At 49.7% G+C, this 27,563-nt stretch overlaps 2 protein-coding genes across 5 annotated transcripts in view; one reads left to right on the top strand and one right to left on the bottom strand.

The window, feature by feature from the left end:
* Window positions 1–451: 451 nt before the first annotated feature.
* Window positions 452–26,879, bottom strand: ATG4B (autophagy related 4B cysteine peptidase). 4 transcript variants are annotated; one of them, XM_070422613.1, is made up of 14 exons: window positions 26,797–26,811; window positions 24,874–24,972; window positions 17,083–17,184; window positions 16,861–16,932; window positions 15,127–15,225; window positions 14,659–14,760; window positions 14,048–14,120; window positions 11,522–11,601; window positions 4,655–4,848; window positions 4,081–4,159; window positions 3,669–3,814; window positions 3,166–3,222; window positions 2,425–2,518; window positions 452–870 (listed from the first exon to the last, which is right to left on the bottom strand). In XM_070422613.1, exons 1-14 carry the CDS (start codon window positions 26,804–26,806, stop codon window positions 797–799), a joined length of 1,281 nt encoding a protein of 426 aa, XP_070278714.1. In that variant the 5' UTR covers window positions 26,807–26,811; the 3' UTR covers window positions 452–796. The 4 variants fall into 4 exon arrangements, with proteins under 4 accessions (XP_070278714.1, XP_070278716.1, XP_070278717.1 ...); XM_070422614.1 differs by lacking the exon at window positions 452–870 and adding an exon at window positions 899–1,674; XM_070422615.1 differs by lacking the exon at window positions 24,874–24,972 and having other exon boundaries at window positions 26,797–26,879.
* A 70-nt stretch (window positions 26,880–26,949) lies between these two features.
* Window positions 26,950–27,563, top strand: part of THAP4 (THAP domain containing 4) — a 38,479-nt gene continuing 37,865 nt past the window's right edge. The window contains exon 1 of the mRNA XM_070422611.1: window positions 26,950–27,533. Within this exon, the coding sequence (XP_070278712.1) occupies window positions 27,457–27,533 (77 nt within the window). The 5' untranslated portion in view covers window positions 26,950–27,456. The remainder of the gene's footprint in view (window positions 27,534–27,563) is intronic.

Here is a 27,563-nt window from a genome sequence, read left to right as displayed (position 1 = left end):
CCTCTGCCTGCCAGGCTTGCCGTGCCCCCATGTCCTGCATGGGCCCAAGGATCACAGACCAAGGCAGCTCCCCACTCACCCACCACCCACCGCCCACCCAGGGAAAGCCAGTGCAACAAGTAAGCAGCAGCACGTGGGCGTCTCAAAATGCTGGAACCAAAAGGTGAGGAAAGTGAGTCCACTTGGGCTCTACCTGTAGCTCTTTCCTGGCAAGTCACCGGCATGGTGGTCTCTGGTTTGCACCATGCCCCACCTTTCTGCTATTTCTCTCTCCAAAGCCAAGAGATGCCAGGTGGTCACTCCTTCCTGTCTCCCACTAGGCAGCCTGGTAGAGCCACGGGAGGGCTGCAGGTGGAGGGCTTGCAGGCTTAGTCCCAGGGCCACTTCTCATTTGGTCTCCAGTCTTCTTGGACTCAGAACAGGCCCAACAGAAATGCATGTCTGTGTCGAGTAACTTCAAACAGGACTTTAATTCCAAAGAAAACCTAGAACTGAGAGCCTGAAGGAAGCAGGACGAAGGTGACGTGAACACTCAAGCCCTGCCGCTGCTCTGCTCCCTGCGATTCCTGGTTCTCTCCAGCAGCCCGAAGTGTCTGGGCCGAGCAGTCCCACTCCTGCAGTGAGGCCTTGAGCATAATGCAGTCCCCCGTCGAGGGCAGAGGCGGCCAGGACATGGGCGGTGGGCGGTGGGCAGGATGGATGAAATGCAGTGGCACCAAGCGCCCTGAGGCCAAGCTGGGCTCTCAAAGGCACCCCCAGCAAGGGCCAGTCGAGATATCCCCCGACTTCAGGATTTTCAAAGGGACAAGATTTCGAAGTCCTCATCTTCTGAGTCAAAGAATCTTTCCAGTCGCTCTACGTCAGAAGAATCTAGAAGAAATAAGACAAAACCCCATCAGACACCTGCATGGGTTACTCTGAATGTGGGGATGAGTCAAGCTGCTAGGTGTGCATCAACCACACCTGCTGGCTTGCTTGTGCTGGAGCTGGCCCTGGCACTGTGCCCAACAGGCAAGGGTGCTTGCTCAGGGTGGTAGGCGGCAAGAGGACATCAGGACTCTTGCCAGCAGAGGTGCAGCCTTCAGGTCTGAGTTGGCCAGGGGCCTCATTGGCAGGGATGGAAGCAGGAAAGAGATGCCAGAAACTTACCAAGAGGAGCAGACACATCGCTCACCAGAGCCTAGGGGCACATGACGGGGCTGAGGGCAAGGGCCACCAGTCCCGAGAGGAGTGCCAACCCTGTACCATCTGGGACAGATGGGGCACCTGTCCTGAGTCTCAATGCCAGCACCCTGACCCCAATGTGGTTTCTGTCAGGCAGCAGGCTCCATTGTCATGGCTCCATCCTCCTCCTCAGTGATCTTCACAGAGACAGGGGTCAGCTGGCTCCATCCTCCTCCTCAGTGATCTTCACGGAAATGGGACAGCTGGCTCCGTCATCATCCTCAATGATCTCCACAGAAACGGGACAGTGGGCTCCATCATCTTTGTCCTCAGTGACTTTCAATACACAGTTCCACAGGCTCATCATGGTCCTCACATTGGTCTGCCCAGGTACAGATGGAGGTGTGAACTGGATGTGCTCACAGCCTCAATGCCAAGTCTCCGTTTTCAGTGTGCCATATGCTCAGTACACTTGCAGAGAGTTGAGGGTCTGTTCGAGGGAGAAGGCCCCTGGGCACAGAATCATGCAGTAGTGGGATGCAAAGCCTGTCAGAGCAGGACTGACTCACACAGTGGATTGCATGGAGAGCTCATGACATTACAAAAAGCCCAGCATATTCTGGATCGTACAGAACCCAGAACCTGTGAGGAACACTCCCAGATCCATGTGCACAGGGCCAGATGACCGTACGTGGGGTAAAGATGAGGGTCAGACTGTTGCTGCTACACTCAGGGCGAGAGGAGGGGGATACTCAGCAGTGTCCCTGATCCCTTGTTGCACATATAAATCACCAAGTGACTGCATCTGGGGTTCATACAAATCTTTTTTTTTAATTAAATCTTTATTGTTCAGATTATTACAGTTGTTCCTCTTCCCCCCCGCCCCCATAGCTCCCCTCCACCCAGTTCCCACCCCACCCTCTGCCCTTACCCACCCCCCCTACTGTTCATACAAATCTTTTTATTGATTTTTTAAAAAGATAGATTGATTGATTTGTTGTTCCACTTATTTATGCATTCACTGGTTGATTCTTATATGTGACCTGACTGGGGAGGATCAAACTCGCAACCATGAACAACGATGCTCTAACCAAGTGAACTGCCTGGCCAGGGCCCACACAAATCTTGAAGGTCAAAAGTAATGCGATCTGGGGAAAAGCTAGGAGGGGAGGACAGAAGCATCACACAGAACATATCTGAGCAACAAAATAGGCAGCACCCATTTCCACCTGAGATGTGGCCCTGGGGTCTCGGACTCACCTAAGGACAGGTTCAGGACATCAGGGCAGGCCAGGTGGGAAGGCTGCTGCTCCACCAGCTCAAACATGGGCAGGGCACCTCCAAGCAGTGACAGCTGTCAGCAAGACACAGCCATTAGAGGCAGCCTACGGGGCACAGTATCTCCCCCCAGCTCCCCAATCACTACTGTGATCAGGGAAACACTGACAAGAGCAGACTGAGGCCCTTAACCCTGGGTTGAGATGGGAATCCAACAAGGTGCCTGCCTACCCATCCTATGGAAACAGCCCTGTAGACAAAAACCGTATCTCCCACCACCCTGTCAGCACAAGGCTGAGAACTAGACACTCCGTTCTAAAGTTCCTGAACAATGTCAAGTCCCCACATCCTCTAATCACAATGAGACGATGTCAAAGCAGCAACCATACAAGGGCCACAGGACGTTTCACAGTGGTGCGCTGGTGGAGGAATGAGTGGGGAAGCAGGTGCCGAGCCAGAGACCCATCCACTCAGATAGCAGAGTTGCTACCAATCCCCTTTAAAAATGTGCACACACACACACACGTTTATTTCAGAGAGGAAGGGAGAGGGAGAGAAATATCAATGATGAGAGAAAATCATTGATCAGCTGCCTCCTGCACGCCCCCACTGGGGACTGAGTCCGAAACCCAGGCATGTATTCTGACCAGGAATTAAACTGTGACCTCCTAGTTCACAGGATGACGCTTAACCACTGAGCCACACCCGCCATGCGCTACGAACCTTTTTTACTTGCTGGCACCAGTCATTAAAGTCATCCTCAGTCTTACAGAAAAAACCCTGAAAGGAAAAACAGTGGTAAGCAGAAAGCAGCATAAGTGGGCACCATGTTGAACTTGGCCACAGAGTGACCTAAGAGGCCAGATTTCCATTCCCAGTGCCACTGCAGGGACCTTGGGGCACCTCCCACCACCCTCACTTCTCCAGCCTCTGCCCCTCTCCATGGTTTCCATCCTCGGCTCGACCCTTTGCCCTCTGCCCTGACTGTCCCAGATCATGGAGGTTGTGTATGATTTTTAAGGCCTTAGAACGAAGCAGATATAATTACACGGCAGAGCACACAGGTCTCTTCCCCTGTGCCTCTGAACAGGGGCTAGGCTGGTGGGTTTGAGACTTGGCCTCAACCTGCATCTCCTAAGTAGCTCAGCAGCAAAGGCCATGCAGGACCCAAGTGCCCATAAGCTCCCACATTCACAGGGGACAATGGGATGGAGTGGGGAACGTACCACAGCAATGGACGGGTCTAGCTCCCCAATGCTCATCCTGCTCGGGGGGTGCTGGCAGTGGAAACTTTCATCTGGGATCAAGAAGCTGTCAGTTAACTCCACAGCTGGCTGTGTCGTGTGGGGGTCCAAGTAGATGAGCTCCTCACCTGGGCAAGACGACATGAAAGTCAGCAAAGGGGGTGTCAACGGGGGTCCTATTTCAGACCTGCCACACCACAACCGTCACCTGGACAAGCCTGGTTGGGAAAGACAGCAGGTAGATGGGGTGGGGACATGCTGCTTTTCTACTGGTGGCCCTGGGTCAAGCCACCTCTAGGTGTGGGGGGCCAGCATTGTTCCATAGGGCTGCCCTGAAGATCACTCCCCCTCATCTTCTGGCCAACTGGGGCATCACGCGGGACTCCCCACTCACCCACATAGCCGATGAAGTAGTGGGCACTGTTGGGCTTCCCTCCAATCACTCCCAGGGACTGAGGCATCATGAAACAGCCCTGCAGGAGGGAGGAAAGGTGGACTGCTGAGCAGGTGCAAGCAGGAGGCCTGCACCCCTGAACAAGAGGCCCAAGAAGGAGAATGAACCCCCAAGAGCTTAGGAAACAGTTGAAGAAACACGTGCTGTGGGCTCAGCTCTGTGCAGGGGATGGGCCTGAGGAAGGTGGACGTGCGGGCCGTGGGAGGAGGGTAGGCAAGAGTCAGCGGGTGTCAAAAAGGGCACACAGGCACGTAGAGGAGGCCTGCATACCAAGGCTGGGTGGAGACAGGAGGCCACTGGAACCACCAAGTCAGCAGGAGGAGCAAGGCTAGGGAAGAGCACAGAGGCCAGTGGGAAGGGCAGCCAGGACTGCCCAGGTAGAGGCCAGGAGTCCACAGGGTGGTCAGAGGGCTGGAGGATGGGGCCAAGATGGTGACACAGAAGGGTTTTAATGCAAAACAGCATTTCAATTTCCCCACTGGCCAGTGAGAGGACAGCCCCAGCACAGACCCACCTTCAGCGTCTCCACGTAGGCCTCGTTGATGTCCGTGAGCCCCAGGCGCAGGGGGATGAGCAGCACCAGGGGTCGCCACAGGGATGGCCTGTTGGTAACCTCGGCTCCCGCAGGGAGTCCATTACAGTGCCCTTCAGAGTCTGCAGGAAACGCAGTGGCCTCCGCACATGGAAGGCTGCTCCTACATAACCTTCCTGAGAAATGGAGACGTGCTCTTATGGGCTAAGTAGGTATAACTTCACCCAAAAGAAACAGGTACATAAATGGTTTATGAAACACAACTCAAACTTGAGAAATAAAGCGTAAGACCAACCCTGCTGCACACAGAGAAAAAAGAACCAAACATTTTCTATGTGTTCAATTAAATATTTTTATTGTGAAATAAAGCATGCACAGAAAATAGTACAGGAACACGTGTGTGCACCTTTGAGAGCCACCCTTAAACAGGCACCATGAAGCCACCAGCCTGGCCAATCGAGCACTGACCAAGTCCCTAAACACCTGTGACCCCACCCCCAGCAAGAACACCAAGGAACTGCTCTCCTTTTAAATGTTTAGGCAACTTCTAAGTGCACTGGGCAATTTTCAACATGAACTAGGGCAGTGGTCAGCAAACTGCGGCTTGGCAAACCACGGCTCGCAAGCCACATGCGGCTCTTTGGCCCCTTGAGTGTGGCTCTTCCACAAAACACTGATTTCTGCACATGGGCCACGAAGTTTCAATTGTACTATGCGTGCGCGCCCGCATGTGGTATTTTGTGGAAGAGCCACACTCAAGGGGCCAAAGAGCCGCATGTGGCTCACAAGCCGCGGTTTGCCGACCAACAGAACTAGGAAGTTTGGTGTCAAGAAGAGACAGAAACTCCAGCCTGCAGGCACAGAGCTCCAATTTTTGGAATTTCCTAGCCAGTTTGGCTCAGCAGATAGAGCACTGGCCCACAGACTGAAGGGTCCTGGTTTTGATTCCTGGTCAAAGACGTGTACCTCAGTTGCAGGCTCAATCCCCAACACCTTGTCACCCTGCAGGAGGCAATGAATTGACGTGTCTCTCTAACATTGATGTTTCTCTCTGTCTCTCCTGCTCCCTTCCTCTCTCTAAAAAGTCAATGAAAATATACCGAGTATTAACAACAACAAAAAGAAACAGACTCTCCAGTGGCCTTGAGCACACCCAGCACTCAGTCTAGTTTCTAAATATCTTTCCTGCTGAAAGGAACCAGGATCTGGTTAATGCCAGAAAGGGAATGCTGAACAATGAAAATGACAGGAACCAACAGAAGACAGAACCACCTGCAGGGATGCCCACCAGCCAAATCTGGGACAATGACTAATATACAAAATGGACAACACATTGAATTAAAAAACAATCCATGAATGTACTGACCCTAAAAAAGTTTTTCAAATGTAAATAAGGAGATGGTGGAGGAAAGAAAAGATGGCTCTTCACAAGAATGCCAACCAACTTGGGAGGAAGGGCTGGCTGCCTTAGAGAGATCCCCATGCAGACACCATGTATTATTCCTCAAACCACCCATTAGTCACAGGGAAAGAGATTGCCATCACCAGGTGACCCAGGAAGCATCACTGACCAGGAGCAACCTCCAGCTGTGATGCTGGGACACAGACATCAGGTAGTGCTCTTGGTCTAGATCAATGGTGGGCAACCCCTGGCACGCGTGCCAAACATGGCATGCCAGTAACTTTTGCTGGCACGCAAAACCCTCTTATAATCTTCCATTTACAATTTTTTCTTAATATCGACTTTTTTATTTTTCAGATAAATTCAGTGTAGGTGCATCTTAGATAAATAAATAATTTTACATAACAAGTTATCTTAAAGACCATAGACGTGGATTGACGAGAGAGAAGAGCAACTTCAATAGTGTTGAAAACAAACTATTGAGGACTTGGAATGCCATTCCAGAAAATTTTTCTGTTTAAAAAACTTTGCAACAGCGTTACTCTCCATGTTTTTATCCACATATGCTTGTGAATCTTTGTTCTCAGTGATGACTTTTGTTAAGTCTCATAATAGTAGTCTGACGAATGAAAGTAGTAGCTCGTGCATATCTCTGAAGGTCACGAAATATAAACCTGATGTAAAATCTCTGTCATCAGTGATGCAGCAGCAAAAGTCCCACTGATGATATCAAACAGAGTCATAAAGTTTTCTGTCGGACTATCAGTGTACATGTATACATTAAAAAATAAATGTATTTTTCATCATCATATACTGTGTTTTTGTCGCTCGAATGAAATTTATTATTTCTTCAAGGTTCTTCACATACGTACACCTTAAGAGATATCAAGTAGGCGTAACACGTTCTCAAAAAATTAGGGTTAGCACGCAGAAGAATTTTGAGTCAGAGATTTTGCTGGTTTTGGCACACACTCACAAAAAGGTTGCCCACCCCTGGTAGATGTTTAGTCCAAATGTAACAGTGAGAAAACAATAGATGGAGTGAGGGACATTCTACTGAGCTGACCTGGGTTCTTCAAAAGCATCAATGCTGTGAAGAACCAGGAAAAACCAAAAAAGAGGACTTTCTGGAGTAAAGGAGAATGAAACGGCCTGGCTCCTGGATCACAGGAGGTTCCAGAGGGTGACAAGTGAGGCCAGCAGTTGGGGCGGCAGCTCATCTGTGAAGTACCTACTAGCAGAGGACTGGAATCTCAGTGAATGGTTGGAAAAAGAAAAGACGGAGTGCGATTTTATCTTTCTACTTTATCTCTGGCTAATCTTTCTGTGATACTGTGATTTATAAGAAATATATACTAGGTCTGCATCTTACTGCAGGAAAAGAGCTCTGACCTTAGAAATTTCCTAAATGACGAGAGCGAACAGGTGTTTTGTTAACAAGACTTGTGAAGTTCCAAGGGTGGGGGCTGCCACAGGAACCAACCCAGATTAAAGGCTGAACTTTCCAGAGGAGCCAAGGGAGCTCCATCAGCAATGGGCAGACTTCATCCATCTCATCTGTGTAATGCAGCCTCCATAAATCCCAGGAGGGGGTTCAGAGAGGCTCTGGGTTGGTGGACCGGTAGAGATGCTGGGAGTGGCACCTGGAGAGGGCAGGGAAGCTCCTCCATCTTGCTGTGCTTGATTCATATCCTTTAGAATAAACTTGTGATCTGTAACATCTTGAGTTTTGTGAGTTGCTGCAACAAATAATCCAACCCGAGGGGGTGGTGGGAACCTCCAATCTATAGCATTGGTCAGAAGCACAGGTGACACCTGGACTTGATATTGGCATCTGAGGTAGGGGAGGAGGATGGACAGGTTGCCATCTTGTAGGACTGAGGCCTTAACTCATGGGGTCTTTACTCCAATGACAACAACTAAACCAGGTAGATGGTGTCAGAACTGGGATGAATTGTAGGTCACCCAGTTGGTATCAAATTGCTTGGTGGGTAGGTAAAAACCCACACATCAGAACCAGTGTATCTTACCTTCTAATTTCTAAGCAGAGATCTCCTGATTTCTTCCCCTCCCCCTTGCAGTAGTTGTCTGGTGATCTGCATGTTTTTGAAAGGGCCAGTTCAGGAAGTTATTAGTTCTATCATTTCTCCCTTAAAATCATCAATCTCTGTATTTGGTGTCATCATACCATTCTTTGGGGGTTTCTTCTGACAATTTTGTTCTTTTCCAACTTCATTTTCACTTTTTACTCTCTGATCACCAGTATGAAGGTGCAGAATTCAGTAAAAGTCAAATTCTGCTATGTAGTCTGTTAACTTGACTTCCTTTGACCCAAAAGCTAAGAGAGATGTTTAAACTTCGAGGTAGTAGAGTTTTGTCTTTTTTCCTATTTATTCTGCATTAGTTTATACAAACGTTTAAAAGAGGTACACTCTGCTACCAGAACCTAGTCTTTGGCACACATCTGTTATACTCTGACTGTGTTATGCTGGTTTTGTGTAACTTAGTTTTTACTAATTTGACCTGTCATGGTCTCTTTGTTGATGTAAGTTTTGCTTCCCTGCGTTTGAGACTATACTTTGTGATGAGAACATTCTCTTGTTGACTTGATTTCTATTACCAGAACACCAGACACATGAATTGGCTCAGGATGGGGCAGGGCCTGTCACAGCTGCACCCTGGGACACAAGAGCCTGCCTGTGGCCTGTTACGTCACAAGTATCCTGTTAATAAATGGGTTTTCCTTTGTCCCAGCAACCCATTTGTAATTTTCTAGAGCTCTCCTAACATTTTTAAAGTTTTTTATGTCCTGTTTTTTGTCTTTTGATCAATGACAAGAACTAAACAATATATTTGCCTTCCCGACCTCCTGAACCCAGGTCTTTCAGAATTCTGAACATTTTCTGGTGTTTGGTGGCAGGAAGATAAGGCTGTAGTACCAGTGAACAGCCTTTCTTCTCAGGATTATTATTATTATTATTATTTTGGATGCTTATAAAAGTTTCTCTTCATTTTTGCAATTTGGAAATGTCACCAGACACATGCATATTTTATACATTCTTGATTTTAAAAATTTGAGGTTAACTCTAAAGGCTCAACTCTTTCTTTAAAAATATGTATTGATTTTTAGAGAGAAGAAGGGAGAGGGATAGAGAAATAGAAACATCGATGAGAGAGGAATATCATCGACTGGCTGCCTCCTGCACACCCCTTACAAGGGATCAAGCCTGCAACCCGGGCATATGCCATGACAGGGAATCGAACCAGCAACTTCTTGATTCCTGGGTCAACATTCAACTGCTGAGCCACATCAGCCAGGCTAAAGGCTCAACTCTTCTTCCAGCTCCAATTCCTTTACTCTCACCCTGCTCTTCTCTCCTGCCATTCCAACCCACACGATTATTTCTATTTTGCTCTATTTCTACTTCTGCCATCAAATTATTTGCCCCACAGCTTTTCTGATTATTCTTGTATTAATCGGTTTTCATCCATGTCACCTGTACTCACTGCCAGATTATCTTTTCCAATCTATTTCTCCCTTGGTTCCATGACTTCCCACAGTCCACTGTGCTTACAAAGGTGTGACTCTTATCAACATTAAACACGGTCAGGGCCTGTTCTGGATGTCCTAGCGGGCCCTTAGGGGGTGAGTGGGTGCGTGAGCAGGGAAATCTAAGGAATGAAGTGTCCCCTAACCTGGCACATTTCCCATAAAATCTGAGCAGGAACGTTGTAAGCAACCTCTATCACTGGAGAGGGACTTATGAGATTTCTGACATCAATAGGCTTTTCTTAGTAACTGTGCATTGTTTCTCCACATTCTGCTTTGCTGAACCCAAGCCTCCCTCCCCAGCCTGCTGCCCTAGGTAACTCAGCAGCGCACCAGGAAAGCAGCTGACCTGTCTCCATGAAGCCTAGGCTCTCAAAGCTCAAAGGAATCAGGATGAGCCATTTAGAATCACATCACCTCCCCTCATCCCTCACCCCACACCTCACTACACTGTGTTCAGTCCCAGTGTTGTTGTTGGTTGTGTTCTGGTGCTCTTCTTCCTAAATATGGGCACACATCCTCCACTTGTTCCTGTGATGTGCACCCATAACTCCTGATCCGGGGAAGGGAAGGATGATGCAGTGAGACTAGGCCCTGATCTTGGCCAGGTGGCCACACACATCCCACTTGAGAGCCTGTTAACAATGCAGGTCAGACCCTCCCCAGAACCAGATCCACAAGCTCCTGGGATAAGCCCGGGTTCACGTCTCATCTCAGTTCCAGCTTGGCTGCTCTGAATGACCAAGACTCCCAGAAGAGACTGGAGAGGGCCCTCACCAGCATCACCCCCTCTCCCCAAGATAGATGGAGGTTCTGGAAAGCCACTTGCCCCCTATCTCTTCCTGGCCACTGCCAGTCTGTAGTCTGAAGCCAGGGGTTGGACCAGTGACTGAGCTAGACCCCGAGGAGGGTAAAGAACAATCCCCCCAAAAAGAAATTAAGGTGTAATGGAGAATTGAGCAGCCAGACAGTAAGAATTATAACTGGGCACTGTTTCTCCACTTTCTGCTTTGCTGAGAAAATGCTTAAGATCCTATGTATTTTCTTTTGGAAAAACAAAAAAACACACACTGGAACCAACTATGTTTACATGTCAACATGAGCTATTTCTGAAAGGTAAAATCAAGTGATTTTCCCCCTTCTTTGCACATTTCCTAAGTTTTCTATGTACCATAAAAATTTCAGGAAATGGCATATGGAGAAAAGGCAAGAGGAAGAACTATACACCCTTCTGCTGTGGTTCCAAGTTAATCACCTCTCAGAGGAACAGAACTGTTAAGGGATGAGGTATCTACCAGAGCGTTCAGAGCTGTAGAAACCAGTGTTGCTTCTTTTTAAAAAATATATTTTATTGATTTTAGAGAGGAAGGGAGAGGGAAGGAGAGAGAGAGAAACATCAATGATGAGAAAGAATCATTGATTGGCTGCCTCCTGCACATTCCCCACTGGGAATCAAGCCCACAACCCAGGCACGTGCCCTTGGCTGGAATCGAACCTGGGACCCTTCAGTCCCCAGGCCGACGCTCTATCCATTGAGCCAAACCAGGTAGGGCCCAGTGTTGCTTTTTATTAATAAGTCACATCCCCGGCTCCCCAATCCTATGTTGACGGTGACTATGAGTCCTGCACATAGTCAACCCAGCACGCCTCAATGGCACAAAAACCATGGGGGTCCTAAGTAACCCAGCTCTGGAGAGAATCCAGACTCTACCCCTTAGCCTGGTCTTCTCTGTAAGGAAACCTGGGGTCCCCTGGCCTCTGTTTAGTGTGTCCAGCTGCTGTGCAGGACTCATAGTCACCGCCCTCAGGTGAGGCCCCTGTGAGCCCGGGAGGAATAAGTGCTCAGCTGCTGCTCCCCGAGTTCCGTCAGTCCCAACCCTTCTTTGTTGTCACTTACTGATGTCCTCCATCACCACCGTGTTGTCCATTGCTATGTGGACAGCCAGGGCGCTCCATGTGTCGAAGATAGCAAGTTTCCTATCAGAAAGGGGGAGGACACGCCAATAAGCTTTCACAATTCAAAGATGGTTCAGCTCTGCAGGATACCAAGGGAACAGCCTTTCTCACAGGAGAAAAACCAAGGCTCAGAGATGTCAGTGCCACAGGTGGGAATAAAGCTGAAGCTGGAACCTGTTTCTTCCTCCCAGGGTCCAGTGCTCCCTCCATGACCCCCAGCTGCCCTTTGCAGAGAGGAAGTTCCTGTACAGGAGCCTCTTGGTGATGTCATGTCCTGGCCTAGTTGGCATGTGGAGGTAGGAACCAGATCATAAGCCAGGAGTCAGATACCGCAGGCTTTGCCAGCCCCACTTCACTCTGCTCCCTTCAATTCCACCCCAGATGTGCTGAGCTGAGGTTCCCGGTTGTAAATGACTGAGGAGTTGTGGCCACAGGATTCTGGCTCTGGAAGAAAGGCACACTGCCACCAGAAGTATAATGGGGGTGTGGAGGCATCTGACTTACTCTCAAGTGCAGTGGAGGTGGGCTCCCATGTAAGAGGACCTAATGGGTCTGGGGACACGAGTGGAGGGTTGGGGCACTGGGCTGTCCACACAGAGCCCCTCTTGGGGGAAAGGCCAGATAGGATTCCAACAGAGCACCTGCAGTGCTGCACCAGCCACCTCGCTCCTGTGCTGAGGGCCAGGAGCTGTGCTGAGGATGCAATGACATGTGACAGACAAAGCCCCTAGAGAGGTTGACACGGGGGGAAGGGGGCAGCAAGAAATACATAATCCTATGAGGTAGTAAGTGCCCTAAAGAACAAAGCAGGGAAAGGAGGGGCACGACCAGTATAGTGCTGGAAGGCCCTGATGCAAAGGGCACAGCACATGCAAAGAGCCTGAGGTGGTGTGTCCCTCTGAGAAGCAAAAGGTACCATGTGCCAGGGAGCAGCACAGGGCAGCCAGGCCTGCATCTGCAGCCTTCCTGCATTCACTGGGAAGCCCAGGGTGTGCTGAGCAGAAGAGAGATGGGTGGCTGACTTATAAATGTGAAGATGACTTCTGCTGTTATTTGAAAAGAGACTCCAGAATGGCAAAGAGAAGACAGACTAACAAGGAGGCAAGAGCCGGGGCTTGGACCAGAGTGAGGACAGTGAAGCGAGACACACTGGTCAGTTAGGACACACTGGATGGGTGTCTTGAGAAAGAAGAGCCAAGTATAATCCCAGTGTCTGGTCTGAGTGCCAGGAAGGAGGGGCTGCCCTCAGTGAAGGAGAAGCAGACAGGGTAGGGGAAGGTTCAGCTTAGGGTTCAACATGTCACTTGGACATCTAAGATGCTGAGTGAACATCCTGATAGGACAGATTAGCACTGGGGGATGTGACTCTGGGAGTTGAGTATGAGCAGACAACAGCTAAAGCTGGGCATGGACAGTGCAGAGAAGCAGCCAGAGTCCTGAGATAAGGCCCGCAGGGCTTACAGGTGGGGAGGGCCAGCAACAGATTCCGAGGCGGCAGAGGAACAGAAGGACCAGAGAGAATGGCTCTGTGGCCTGGATTTCCAAAGACAGCAAGTGCCTAAGCCAAGGGTTGCTTGCTGATGGCTGAGTAGGAGCAGAAACTCAGCCTTCAGACATGATAGGTTGATGATGAGCTCGATTGGGGTGTTTCAAGGCAGCAGTGGGGAGAAAAGTGTCCGTGAGTAGTACAAGACAGGAAGAGCTCACACAGACCATGCAGGCCAACCATGCAAACAAACTACACTTTCAAGGCATGCAACACTGGGCCTGGGACTTTAAAGGACATGTGGGAGGGCTAAGTAATCCAGGGGCCTGGATAAGGAGATGGAGAGACAGTGTCAGGCTTGGGGACCAGCTGGAAGTTGGAAATGTAAGAGAAGAAAGTGTCCTGGAGGATCCCAAGAAACCTGCCGAGGACAATTGGGTTGAGATGGCAGTCATCCACCACGTGGAGGGAAGAGAAGGGCAATTCCAGGAAGTCACATGGGGGCGCCTGTGGGAGCCTCCCATGGGGGTAGGGAGCAGAGGGGCAGACAGCGAGGCAGGGGGTAGAGGGAAGGTCAAGGCTGGAAACAGGTTTCAGAGAAAGGGGGAGACAGTCAGAACAGAGGCAGAGCCCCACAGAGCCTGTATGGAGGGCCGCCGTCTCACCAGTGTTGTCATTCCCGATCAGTTCCAACTTCCCTGACCATCAGACCACTGTGATGGATGGATCCACCACTAGACACAAAAAAAGGCCCACACTAATGGGTGCAACCTGGATGAAGGTATTCATTCCATTAGAAAACAAAATTCCGATTCAAGACCACGTGGATGGTCACCTCTGAGGACCCTCCTCAAGGCTTTGAAGAGTAAGAGACCCCTTATGTCCTTTAGCAACAGGACTCAGGAGAGTCTGAACACCCCAGATACATCTATGCATGCCATGTTCCCCAAAGATATGGGAGGGATGGAGCTTGGTACATACTTGAGAACCTGGGCGACTGTGTTGGGCCCGTACCACTGGCCAATAGACTTGCCCTCGCCAACTCCCATTTGCGCTGCAGGAAACAGATCTGATTAGTGAAACACATGTATCAACCATCAACATCCCTCCCCCCACCTCTTAGAAGAGGCTGGTCCTGGAGGCATGTGGCTGAGGAACACTTTACAGGAAGCCTGGACAGGCACGCCCAAACCTGCCTCCAGCATGAGCTGATGGACACCAGGGCACTTCATCCAAAATGGATAAACGCTGTCTCAAGGTTTGTTCTTCACTATGAGCCAGGATTCCAGTCCTTCAATGAGGAGCAGGATTAAGAAGTAAAATGACCCACTGAATTCAAAGCTGTATTTTTACTTCCTTCTACACTTGAGAGCATGATGCTCAGAAGTTGGACTTGCTTAAAACACAGGAGCATTCAGACTCCCTCACTGAATCTAATTTTCACAGATGCTGTGACAAGCAGCCTAGCCCAGGAGCCCACGGTGGTGACAAGCTTCACACCATACACACCACAATACAACAAAGCTCTTGAGAACCCCGAGACTCAATGCTTAGCTAAACAGTCAAGACATGGGCACCATGCTCCCACCCACCTATCTGGTGGATAGAGTAGTAACTGTCTTTCCTGTCGATGAATGCGTTGAGGACGTGGAAGTAGCTGTCCGGCTGCCTCTTCCGCTGTGTCCACCTCCAATCTAGTGGAGACAGGTGCAGAAGTGCAGTTTTACCAAATGTGAGAAAGAAGCCTTTACGTTACGCAACACTGAAGACACAGATGGTATCCAAACTGCTTTGAACTGTGATCAAGTTAAAAGCCCTTTCCAAGATTCCAAAAATGCCAACCCATCAACACAAATCCATACAGAAAACAATGGTTTCAGGGGTTTAAAGAGAATTTCTGAAGACAAACATTTATCAGCATTCTTTAAAGTCACTTTTAAAAAATCAATGAAAGCCAGTGGATCATTACTGAAGAAGCCCCTGAATCCTCATCTGTGTTTACACAACTGCACCCATAGTCCTTGCTTCCTGAGAACATCACTGTCCCCAGCGTGACTCACCTCGGCCTAAGTGCCGGCACAGCAGGGCCTGGGCGAAGATCATCTGTCCACAGCGGAGCATGCAGCCCCAGCCCGTGTCCGAGGTGGGGCCGGTCCCCCCTGTGGTGGCGCAGAGAGAGCAGACTCCAGTCAGGTCACTCTACACTGCAGGTGTCAGCACCACCTTGGCAACACACAACCTAGAAGGTGGTCATGCCGAGGACCCACTGCTGAGGAGTGAAATGTCCTAACAACCCTCTCAAAGGGGCAAAATATGTGAAAAGTCACAGAGGACAAATGTCTGGAAAACATGGAGACACTGTGCCCATGAGTCATCAGTACCCAGACTGTAGACAGCGGAATAGGAAGGTGGTCGGTGCTGGGAGGGGACAGGTTTCAGAGTCAGCCCTGAAGATGCGTGTGCTTTGGGCCCATCCACGTCCCATCTGCGCAGATTCTGACATTGGGCATGTGGTATCACGTACAGTGAGACAGACCTGGACATACAAGAAATGCCCTGATGTCCTAACCATCAGCAAGGCCTGGGATGGCTGGCACTAAACAATCAGACTCTGGAGCCAGACCATGTGGGCTGCAGTCTCACCTCTGAGCCTCATGAACCCTGCCCAGGCACGCAGGGACAAAGCCCACCTCTTGGTGAGATCAGAGAAGGCACTCAGCATGGTACCTGTCACTCCCCACTCCACCTCCCATACCAACAAGCTATGTCCAAGGGGCAAAGGGAGGAAACACCACACTGGCCTTTAGGACCTAGACAGCCCACTTCCTCCTCAACGACTGTGACAAACAGCACAAGGCTCCTCTCTAGCCTGTCCTCTTTCCCTGTGTTCAGACATCTGATCTGCAGAACATCACTGCCCACACAGCATGCCTCAATTGGCAAGTGGGCAACTGCGCCTCCTGCAACCAGGCTGAGCAAAACAGCCTCAGAGCAGGTGTGCAACCAGAAGAGAGTGCACCTGACAAATCACATCATTAAGTATTAACCTATGGGGACAATGATCTCATTTCCCCACATTTCAGTGTCCCAATGTCAAGCATTGTGGCTATTTTATGCCCACCTCACTTCTGAAGAAAAGAAGAAACCACATCTTGGAGAGGAACCGAATCAAGACTAGGCATTGAGGAGGTATAGCCTCCTGGCCCCGAACCTCTGGTCTCAGGTCGTCTGACTGGCAAAAGCCAGTCCCCAACTTTTGTCTGCCTCCAGGGCACAATGATGAAGAATCATTTTTAATGAAACATACTTTAGCATCCTGGGAAAACATGTCCCATCCACCCTGCCCTTCAGCTCTCCCACAACTATGTGTGGAACGTACTAGAGAAGATGATGGGTATAGAACAACGGCCTCCAGGCACCCTGGACCTACAGCCCTGACCCAGGACAAGACTCAAATATATAATCTAACCACAGCCTCTGCAGAATTCACTCCTTCAACAGTGCACTGTCTTCTCCGTTTTCATTGCTGATTGGGACTCCTTATCCTGACTTTAAGCCCCAGTAACAATTGGTGACTTCCGTTTGGAAACCACCGTCAGAAGCCCTAGGTTTGGAATCTAGCTCTGCCACAACTTGGGGCAAGACTCACCAGCTCACTAACCTGGGGTTGCCATACGGATTAACACAAAGTGACAAGTACTAGGCATATCCAAGTCAACCTACTTATCAATCTGTTTTCCTCCTTCTAAAACATGCACATTGCATCACCACACATTGTGACAGGCAGTACTTACCAATGGCTGGGAAGTTCTTCCTGTATGTAAACCAGAGTCTGGACGCCACATCAGATAAGATCTCGTCCTTTTCTAAAGAATGTTTAAAAGAAGAAAACACACGCACACACAGAGGTGTAAGTACTAAGACAGGTTAGAGAGTTAGCAGGTAACTATTATTATCACAAAAAGGATTTGGAGACTGAGCATTAAAAGCACAGTGGGCTCCAACACAGCACATACCTGTGAAGACGCTGTATTTTCTACCCAATATCCAAACAGGCTCCGAGGTCTCCGGGAAATCTTCAAACTCAGCAAATCGGAGAGTGTCATAGGTCAGAGTAGCTATTGAAACCAAAGATACACAATGATCAGATGTGCAGGGACATGTAGGGATGAGGCGGTGGGACCTGCCACCCCACTTCCTGAGCCTTTCAGATTCAAAGCCAGAGTCAGTGCCTGCAGAAATGAGGGTGAGAGATCAACTGGGGCCAGATCCAGGGGAGAGAAAGTTAAAAACAAAACAAAACAAAGCCTCCTGATTTAAACACTTGTTTTAGACTTAAAATGTTTAAAACCTAAAGGACAAAAGTAAAATGAAACCACACATTTATCTTTGTGTGCAAGGGAGGCCAGAAGGTAGAGTAAGCTTTCATAGCCGTCCCAGGCTCAGCAGACGTCACCTGGGAGCACGTGCCGAGGAGCCATGCTGAAGGCAGATGCGTCAGGGGCAAGAAACCAGAGCCAGACGTCCCAGACGACTGGAAGTTCCAGTCCACCGCAGATTTCTTGGTGAGGAGCAGTTAGCTGTAGAGGAGCAGGCTGCAAACTCCTGGGTGGGACACTAGGCTCCAAAGAAGTGGAGAGAAGTCCCCTAAAGCCCCAGGTGCCGAGAGGCCTGGAGATCAAGGCCTGGAGCCTGCTTTCACTTTGATGATGATACCAGATGGCCACAACCACCAACTTCCACTGGCAATGCCCCACTTCCTAAGGAGGTCACTGTGTGCAGAGCATGGTTCTACCTACTGAGCCAACAAGACCTGAACCCCTTCTTATTCTGTGTTGCTTTCATAAGAAACAAGACAGGCCCAGGGTCACTCCTGTCCACAGAACCATGGCTGAGGAAACTCTGCTTCCGCACAGGTCCCCATACCTGCAATGCCAGGTGTGCGCAGTGTGCTCCGGGCGTCCCACCTTTGCAGCTGCTTTTCAGAGAACCCTGAACACACAACTCTCACCTATTGCCTCTCAGGCTCTCACAGGGCCCAGTCATCACATCCTTCACCTGCAACTTCACAGAAATCTTTGGGAAACCAATGATATTATGTGAGTTTTTCCTATATCTTTATTTTTTGACAATAGCTCCACCACTTTTTGGTAAAAATAACATATGCTATTTATTAAAAAAAAAAAAGACTACAAAAATGTTATAAGAAATCATCTGCAGCCGTAGCCAGTGTGACTCAGTTGGTTGGAGGGTCATTCCATACACAGAAGGTGACAGGCTCAATTCCCAGGGCACATGCCTAGGTTGCAGGTTCGATACCAGGTTGGATGTGTGTGGAAGGCAACAGATCGATGTTTTTCTTTCACACCGATGTTTCTCTTACCCCCTCCTTTCCTCTCTATAAAATCAATTTTTTAAATGTTAAAAAAAAAATCATCTGCAGCCTCACACCCAGAAATGACTGTCCTTCCAGAAGTCTTTCTGCACAGACCCTTGAATGAGGCCACAGCACACCTGTGGCTTCCTCATCTTATTCTTCTCAACAAGATGGTCAGTCCCCTAAGTCACAACTCCACCAGTGTCTTGTGTCTCACCGTTCTGAGGCATGCCATAATGGACTCACAGCCCTATTGAGTACGCCTTTTCACACCAGCACCCCGGCCATCTTTCTCTATTGCACACCACCCCCAGAGTGCTGGCTCTGGTGTCTAGTGGCCAGACAATCACAGGCTGCAGGTTCCTGGGGCACTTATGTGACCTCTCAGGGTGGAAATTTCCTCACCATAAAATGAGGAAGGGACCCTTCCCAGGAGGTGCTCAGGAGGGTGCAGACAGAAGGGCTCCAAGGTCGGCAGTGTCAACAAGAACAAGAACTGCAAGCTTGCCCAGGCGGTGTGGCTCAGTGGTTGAGCATTGACCTATGAACCAGGAGATCACGGTTCGATTCCTAGTCAGGGCACATGCCTGGGTTACAGGGTCAATCCCCAGTAGGGGGCATGCGGGATGATTCTCTCCCATCATTGATGTTTCTCTCCCTTCCTCTCTCTAAAACAGGGGTCCTCAAACTTTTTAAACAGGGGGCCAGTTCACTGTCCCTCAGACCGTTGGAGGGCCGGACTATAGTTTAAAAAAAAAACTATGAACAAATTCCTATGCACACTGCACATATCTTATTTTGAAGTAAAAAAACAAAATGGAACAAATACAATATTTGTATTTGCATGTGGCCCGTGGGCCGTAGTTTGAGGACCCCTGCTCTAAAATCAATAAAAAAAAAAAAAAAAGAACTGCAGGCTCAAAGGCAAGCACTTTGCTACACCAGAACCTAAACCGATGAGCAGCTAAGTCCTCGTCACAGGGCCAGGAAAGCAGCACACTGAGCCATCAGATCCATAGCCACAGAAGGCCAATGTGCGTGACATAAAGAGTTCTCAGGCCCTAGCCCGTTTGGCTCAGTGGATAGAGCGTCGGTCTGCAGACTGAAGGGTCCTGGGTTCGATTCCAGTCAAGGGCAGGTACTTAGGTTGCAGGCTCCTCCCTGGCCCTGGCCGGGGCTCATACAGGAGGCAACCAATTGATGTGTTTCTCTCACATTGGTATTTCTCTCTTTCCCTCTCTCCAAAAATCAATGGAAAAATATCCGTGGGTAAGGATTAAAAAAAAAAAGAGTTCCCAGACTGTCACAAACCCAGACCCAGTTCTGTCTTTTCAGAGTCCCAGGAATCCTGTGCTTTCAGAGCCAACCCTGCTGCCCAGAGGGCCACAGTGCGAAGGTAGGTGCTGGGGCCTCATTCCTCTGCTCTCACATATCTCCTGTGTCCATGCATCCAGTCAATGTCAACCAGGCTGCTTAGTAATGGGAATGCATAATGTAATGTCAAGTTTATTTCTCCTTTTTTTTTTTTTTTTTGCATAAGATTACTTGTATCTGTATGTAATTATGAAAACTGAGTTGGGATAAATGAAAAGTCTATCTTCTCAAGGAGCTGAACACATCATGTTTCTGCTCTCTAACCCACCTTTGTATCTTTAGTAATCACTGTCTTCCAGGCCTTTACTGATATGTACACTCAAAGCCACAGTTTACTCTCAAGGAAAAAGGATGCCAATGACACCTGTCTGATTTCCACAGACTGTAATTCTCATCCTGTTGGAGCTGGAACATTCTACTGATATTTGAGGCCTCCCAGGGCAGCAGCTGTGAACTAAAGATGCTTTCATCTCCTAAAATGCATCTCCTAAACTTTGGGCAAGTAGCTCCACTGTGGATGGTGGCACATGTGCAAGGACCATGATACTATCGCTGAGTCTGTAGTATCACTCAAGACCAGTGATGGCGAACCTTTTGAGCTCGGCGTGTCAGCATTTTGGAAAACCCTAACTTAACTCTGGTGCCGTGTCACATATAGAAATTTTTTGATATTTGCAACCATAGTAAAGCAAAGACTTATATTTTTGATATTTATTTTATATATTTAAATGCCATTTAACAAAGAAAGATCAACCAAAAAAATGAGTTTGCGTGTCACCTCTGACACGCGTATCATAGGTTCGCCATCACTGCTCTACACAGAGACACTCCTCAGATACCTAGCTTCCCATATGAAGAAAGTGATGATAAGGAAGGAAAAGGCTCCTTCTGAAAGGGGGTTGACAAGGCCTGGGGCAGCTCTAAAGTTGAGGGGTTTCATCACTCTAGGAGCAAAATGCAAAGCAGGCATATTTCTTAGGTTTATGAGCAACTTTATAGGCAACGAAGCCAACTTCAGAGGAGGGTAGTGAGAGGTGTTTTATTAAAACACATCATAGAGTTTCCTACCATAACTAAGAAAATTATGGGTTGTGTAGCCTCACATTCTTTACTGCCAAATGCCAGTGAGGAGACAAGATCCTTGCAAGAAATAAACTACCAGGAGGCAACCCCAGCTCCCACCAGCTAAGCAGGAGCCACTCAGCAACAGCACCCATATCTGTGGGGTCCCTAAAGAGGGTCCCATCCCCGTCCCCTTGCACTTCACTGCTCTTCCTGTCTATGCAAACACCCAGGCCTCTGACCCTCCCCCAGTTGAACATGTGTGTCACGTCTACCTCTAGAGTTAGACGTTCACGTGTCTCACTGCATGTACCTTCCTCACAACGGGGACCATCAGGGCTCTGTGCCCTGGAGGACAAAACCTGCTGAACATGGTCCCCCAGTGCAGACAGAAGCATGGACACCTTAACCAGTCTCGTCACCCCCACAAGTCAGTGACCTTCCTGTGCCTCAATTGTTTTTCTCCCTGGTAAATGGAACAGCTGAGTTTTCCTCAAGGCTCGTGTGAGGAAAAACAAGTTAATAAGAGTGAAAAGCTATGACCTGTGCTGGGTAACAGTAAGCACGTCTCCACGTGGGCCCTCTGGGACTCCCAGAAATGGATGAGACAAAGATAACAGCCTGTGGCCAAACTGAGCTGCAACACCTCATACAATGTAAACAGGAAACCCATCGAACATGTGAATTACTTCATTACCACTGAATCTAGATAATACACTATCCTCACAGACAGGACAGGAGCAGAAGCCAGCTGTCTGTGCCACTGCACAAGCTCGTTCCACTATCTGCAAGCTTTCAACCTGGAAAATGAGTGTGAAGAGCCCCAGGACCTGTAGCAATTTCACCCAGAAAAGCAAGTGAAGCACTTCTCATCATTGAGCAGCCACCAGAAAGTCTTAACTGGCGTTGATGGTGGCTCTGCCTCTCTCACTTGCACTGGAGGACAGGACCAGCCTGTCCTGCCTGACGCCTGAAATGCCACAGGTCAGGCACTCTAGAGCACGACAGAGGCACCTAGACCCCCAAGATCCTGGACCTTCTGAATCAGACTTTCTAATGGAGAAAGGAGAAATTTTCCAAGTAACATTTACTCCTAATGCTCAACTTCCTAATTTATATGGACATTTGTTTTGTTTTTTTTAAATATATTTTATTGATTTTTTACAGAGAGGAAGGGAGAGAGATAGAGAGCTAGAAACATCGATGAGAGAGAAACATCGATCAGCTGCCTCCTGCACATCTCCTACTGGGGATGTGCCCGCAACCCAGGTACACGCCCTTGACCGGAATCGAACCTGGGACCTTTCAGTCCGCAAGCCAATGCTCTATCCACTGAGCCAAACCGGTTTCGGCTGTTTTGTTTTTTAATACATTTGTATTGATTTCAGAGAGGAAGGAAGAGGGAGAGAGAGATAGAAACATCAATGATGAAAGAGAATCATTGATTGGCTGCCTCCTGCACGCCCCCTACTGGGGGTTTGAGCCTGCAACCCAGGCATGTGCCCTTGACCAGAATCGAACCCGGGACTCTTCAGTCCACAGGCCGACGCTCTATCCACTGAGTCAAACGCACTAGGGCTAAAAATTTGTTTTTTAAGAGAGACCACTTGCTAGCTATGGGACACATGACTTAACTTCTCTAAGACTCAGTCTCCTTGGCCATGAAATGGGGCAAAGCCGTCAACTCAGTGGGGACAACACAGATGGGTGCACAGCATCCAGCAGTGGTTTTGAGCACCTCCATTTCTATTGTATTATTTCAGGACTCATGATGACTCTGCTCTCAGGCCAGCAGCCACCTGCCTCCCCGAGATGGCCCCCTCATCTCAGTTCTCAGTGGCATTATAGTGTCACCTGTCTTTCTACACAATGTCATATTATTTATGAAGCAGTCCCATACCTCCCAAGTGTAAAGGACTCTAACCTTGAAAAGAAAAGCCAGTCTCTAGACTTCCCCGTTTTGACTTTAATTTGAAATAAGATGGCACGCAGAAGCCAGATGGAGAAGCATCGTCCATCTTATGAAAGAGACCCTTTGAGAAGTACTTTCCCCATGTCGTCACCTGGGTCCCAGACGCCTGATTTTCCACATCTTTCCTGGGATATCCCTGAGCACACCTGGAACAGGATGCAGAAAGCCCTTTAACAGCATGGTAGCTCCATTAGAAAAAAGTTTCAATTTAATATGACTAATATGATAGAAAAATAGGGAATTGTGCTCAAGGAATATAACTAACTTCTCTGCACTTAAACCAATCATATTGTCATTCAGATTCAATCAGGGAAAACCACAAAACATTTCACCATTAGATTTCTTTGAGAGCTTATCATGTTTCCATATTTCCCCAAAATACTGCTGTATTCTGAAATATTCTCCGTTATAAATAAAATCAAGTGAAGGGGTCTCCCCTTCCTTTAGAAAAAAATTAAGAATATATGTTTGCAAGTTTTTTTTTTTTAAATCTCAAATATTTTATATGAAGATGCTGGTGGTTCAGTTCTGAATGAAATGAGGGAGGGAGGGAGGCAGGGAGGGAGGGAGAGAGGAAGGAAGGGAAGGAGGGAACAGAAGAAATGGAAGGGAAGGGATGGGACAGAACCCGGAACTTTAGCACCACCAGGAAACTGGAAAGCACTGCCTCAGTGAACACAGGGGACAGAATGTCCACATTAACCTCACTGCTCTGCCGTGAGCAGCCCTTCTCACTCACAGACACCTTACACCAACAGATTGGATCTGTACTATACACAAGCTCTACAACTGAAATTCTTAAAGCACAGGAATGTGCAAGTTATTAATTCAAGTTGTTCTTCTTCAATTACCAGTCATGTACATGCCAGACACAAAATAAAGCTCTGGAGATGCAAGTATAAGACACTGCTCTGTCTTCATAGAACGGACAGTGCAGCCATTTATGTTTTTGTTTTTTTAAATTGATTTCAGAGAGAGGAAGGGAGAGAGGGAGAGACAGAGACAGAAACATCAATAAGAATCAATGATCAGCTTCCTCCTGCACGCCCCCTATTGGGGATGGAGCCCGCAACCCTGGCATGTGCCCTGACCAGGAATCGAACTGTGACCTCCTAGCTCATGGGTTGACACTCAACTACTGAGCCACACCAGTCAGGCCAGTGTGGCCATTTAAATGCTGGGCCTGGCGTTCCCTGAACCAGGAGTGCGTTTTGATGGACAGTGCTGGAGGCTCAGTGAAGAAGACAGCCAGCCTGGTACCTTCTGGACCTCTAAGCACCTGCAGCCCTGAGCCATCCCCTCCCTGGCTCCTCCTCTTTTCTCCCACACTCAAACCCTCAGGGACCTTCCACACATGTGTCCCTCTAGACCAGGTCTACTCCCTCAGCTCCAGGCCCATGGATCCAATGTTCCCCAGACATCACAATATAAAAGTCTGATGGTACCCCGTGTACATGTCAACATGTACAAAACTGACTCCCAAGAGTTCCCCACCAGGCAGGATATCTCCGTGTTCCCCATCTAGTTTCTGAGCTCAGGCCATACATACACTGCGTCACCATCTTAACTCCTTCCTCTCCATCGCCACCCCCCACCACTGCCCATCTGTACACAGCCCTATCATCTCCACCTTCAATACACCAAAATTCAGCCTCCTCTCCCGACCCTGACCCAGACTCCCAGGCCTCTCGCCTGGCCCACTGCAAGAGCCTCCTAACTTGTCTGCTGCTGCTCTATCCCTCTGCAGCACAGTCTCAACAGAGCAGCCAGAGTGAGTCTGCTCCAGTCTGGTTACTCCTCAAACCTTCCAGAGCGTCACCATATCCTTCAGGATAAGCATATGCCCAAGTCCTCACCATGACTCAGCGAGGCCCCATGCTGGAGCCCAAGTTGCCTCTCTGCCTCCAGCTTCTGTTTCTCTTAGCCCACTCACTGTGCCCTGGGCACACTGGCCTACTTGCTGCTCCTTGCATGCCACCTGTCCCTCCTTCTCCACTGCTTCTGGGTCTTGGTCAAACTTACCTCTGCCGTGAGACCTTCCCTGGCCATCCTGGCTCCAACTCCAACCCCCCTGCTGGCCCACATCACTCTTCCACATGACCCATGCCACTGGTGTCACGTCTGGAATGTGAGGAGAGCATGGTTATCATCTATTTTTTTCACTTCTCTGACCCCAGGGTCTAGAACAATGCCCAACACAAACCTTCTGCACAATAATAAATGTGGTTTACTGAATGTATGACTGTGAAAACAAGTAGGAATCTCAGAACACTTGATCAAGGAAGGCAGACTCTGTAAGGACAGAGGGATCAGGGGAAGGTGGGCCATTAATCACCCCTAAAAGGATGTAAGCGTCAGGTCAGAAGAAAGCTCCCCACCACACCCTACAACCGTCACATACGTTTTTATCAGCATCAACACAGGCCTTCAAAGGCAAACACTTTTCCTGCTTTGAAGCAGCCTTGAGTGTCTCATTAGGGTATCATCACATGGCTACTCCTAAGTTTATAATTAAAAAAACAAATCCTCACTAGAGGATATGTTTATTGATTTCAGAGAGACAGAAAGAGAGGGAGAGAGAGAAACATTGATGTGAGAGAGAAACACTGACCGCTTGCCCTCCCTCCCCGGCACTTGCCCTAATGGGGATTGAAACCTCTTTTTTTTTTTTTTTTTTTTGGTATATGGGACAATGCTCCAACCAATTGATACACCCAGCCAGGGTGGTTACTCCCAACTTTAACATGACTTTCACATTTCAGATAACGTGACCATTAAACTGTTTTCCACCTAAACCAACTCTCTCATATGACTGACTTTACGTATCGAGCAGTAGTAACTTAAAGTGGACAAGTAATTCTATTCCTTCTCTACCCCTTGCCCCGGCTAATAGTACAACAGTGTCCGGTACCTTTTTCTTTGTAATGAACCAGACAAAAAAATGTGTGGCTAACAGGCTCCTTTGGGAGTCGGGGCTACTGTTTCCTCCAGCCACCCACCACTTAGGTGAGGAAATGCCACAAATCATTGAAATACTGACAATACACGTCTATTTTACAGTTTCCAAACGGAGATTTCAGGAAATATATGTTACAGCTGCCAGGAAAAGAAAAACGAAGCAGAGACCATGGGATAGGAGGAATTAACCCAGATGAAAGTCTTCCTTCATTGGGGGTGAGGGGTGGCACCCCCTACGGAAGTGAAAGAATTAAAACTATGGAATGGAGAAGAGCGTCCAGGTAAAAACGCTTACAAGGCTCCCGGACAAAGATACAAAATACCTTGCCAGCAAAATTTAAGCTGCAGAAGCAGAGCGGGCTAGGCGGGAACACCCCACACACGGACGTGTGCGCATACACCCTCCCACCCCACTTGGCATTAGAACCCCGAGAAGTCATGATATAAAAGATGGCTCCAGTTTCTATTTTAAATCACAGAAAAAGTAGTGTGTTGTTTACTTTAAAAATTAAAAACCCAAACACGGTGCGTGTGCTGAGAGTGCTGAGCATGTTTCTTGCCTCCGGCCCACCGACATAACTTTACAGAAGTTAAAAGAGTTTCCACTTCGTAACTCCCAGCGGGGCAGAGGCAACAGCTTCCCACGACCGCAGCTTCAGGACCTACCACCGCCCGCGCCCCTAGCGATGCCCGACCCCGCCCTCCCGTCCCGGGCGCCGCACTGCCCCTTCTCGGCCGAGCCGGCCTTGGGCCTGCCAGGCCGGTCACCGGACGCTGCAGGCAGGCTGGAGAAGCGCCGAGACCCGCAAACACGGGACTGTCAGATCCCAGCCGGCCTCCCCACCGACGACGCCCCGCCCGCTCCTCCGGGGGCCGCACCCCGCCCACCCGCCTCCGCGCGCCCAGGCCGCGCCGGGAGACTCCCCAGCAGCCGAGGGGCCAGGAGAGCGCCGTCCGCGGGTCCCCAACACCCCAGCAGGTCCTTACCTGCGTCCATCTTCCTCCTCCGGCTGCCGACTGAACACCGCGTCGGTCCTACGGCCCGCAGCGCGACGCGACGGGCCGCCGCCAGGGCCAATCCGGGGCGCGGGCGGGGCCGGAAGTGCGCGCGGATGTGCGCCGGTTGCCATCTTGACGTACGGAGTAGTCCGGCACGGAGCGACCTCCTCGTGCGCTCGGCACCCGGACGGCCTCCTGCGCGCTCTCCGAGGAGCCCAGCAACGACCCACCGGGGCGGTGGAAGCAGGCGCAGCCGGGCAGAGAGGCCTCGGGGCGAGCTTGTCAGCCCGCCGTGCGCCCGCACCCGCAGGCGCGGCCATCTTGCCGTACGGCCGGGTCGGCGCGTCATGTCGCTGTACGGACCGCCGGCCCGGGTGCCCCTGCTCAACCCCAGAGCCTCGAAACGCGGGCAGAGCCCCTCTGGGTGCCTGAGACTCTGGGTGCCTGAGACCCTGATCGTGCCGACGGCCGGCGACCGGCGGCGGGGAGGCGGGCGCCGCCATCTTGCCGTACGGCGCCGCGGGGGCCGGCTCCCACGTCCGGCAGCCGTGTCGCCGCGCGCCTCCCCTCGGGGCGGTCCCGCTCCAGGCTCGGCGCGACGAGGCGAGGGCCAGAGCCTGGTGGCGGCGCGGCGGCCCGAGGCCCGAGATGGTGATCTGCTGCGCGGCCGCGAACTGCTCCAACCGCCAGGGCAAAGGGGAGAAGCGCGCCGTCTCCTTCCACAGGTAACCGGGCCCGGCCCACCGCCCGCTCGG

Source organism: Myotis yumanensis, unplaced genomic scaffold (genome assembly GCF_028538775.1).
Source record: "Myotis yumanensis isolate MYYU_CA2020_CCGP unplaced genomic scaffold, mMyoYum1.0.hap1 SCAF_8, whole genome shotgun sequence".
NCBI lineage: Eukaryota > Metazoa > Chordata > Mammalia > Chiroptera > Vespertilionidae > Myotis > Myotis yumanensis.
The sequence above is the reverse complement of the archived record's forward strand: the minus strand, read 5'-3'. Positions and strand labels throughout refer to the sequence as shown.

Excerpts from the sequence above, each read along its gene's own strand:
- ATG4B (XM_070422613.1), bottom strand. Across the intron at positions 11,602-14,047 it reads ACAGTCGCCCAGGTTCTCAA|GAAACTTGCTATCTTCGACA; the intron begins GTATGTACCAAG and ends CCTTTCTGATAG. Across the intron at positions 4,160-4,654 it reads CCTACGTGGAGACGCTGAAG|GGCTGTTTCATGATGCCTCA; the intron begins GTGGGTCTGTGC and ends TCCCTCCTGCAG.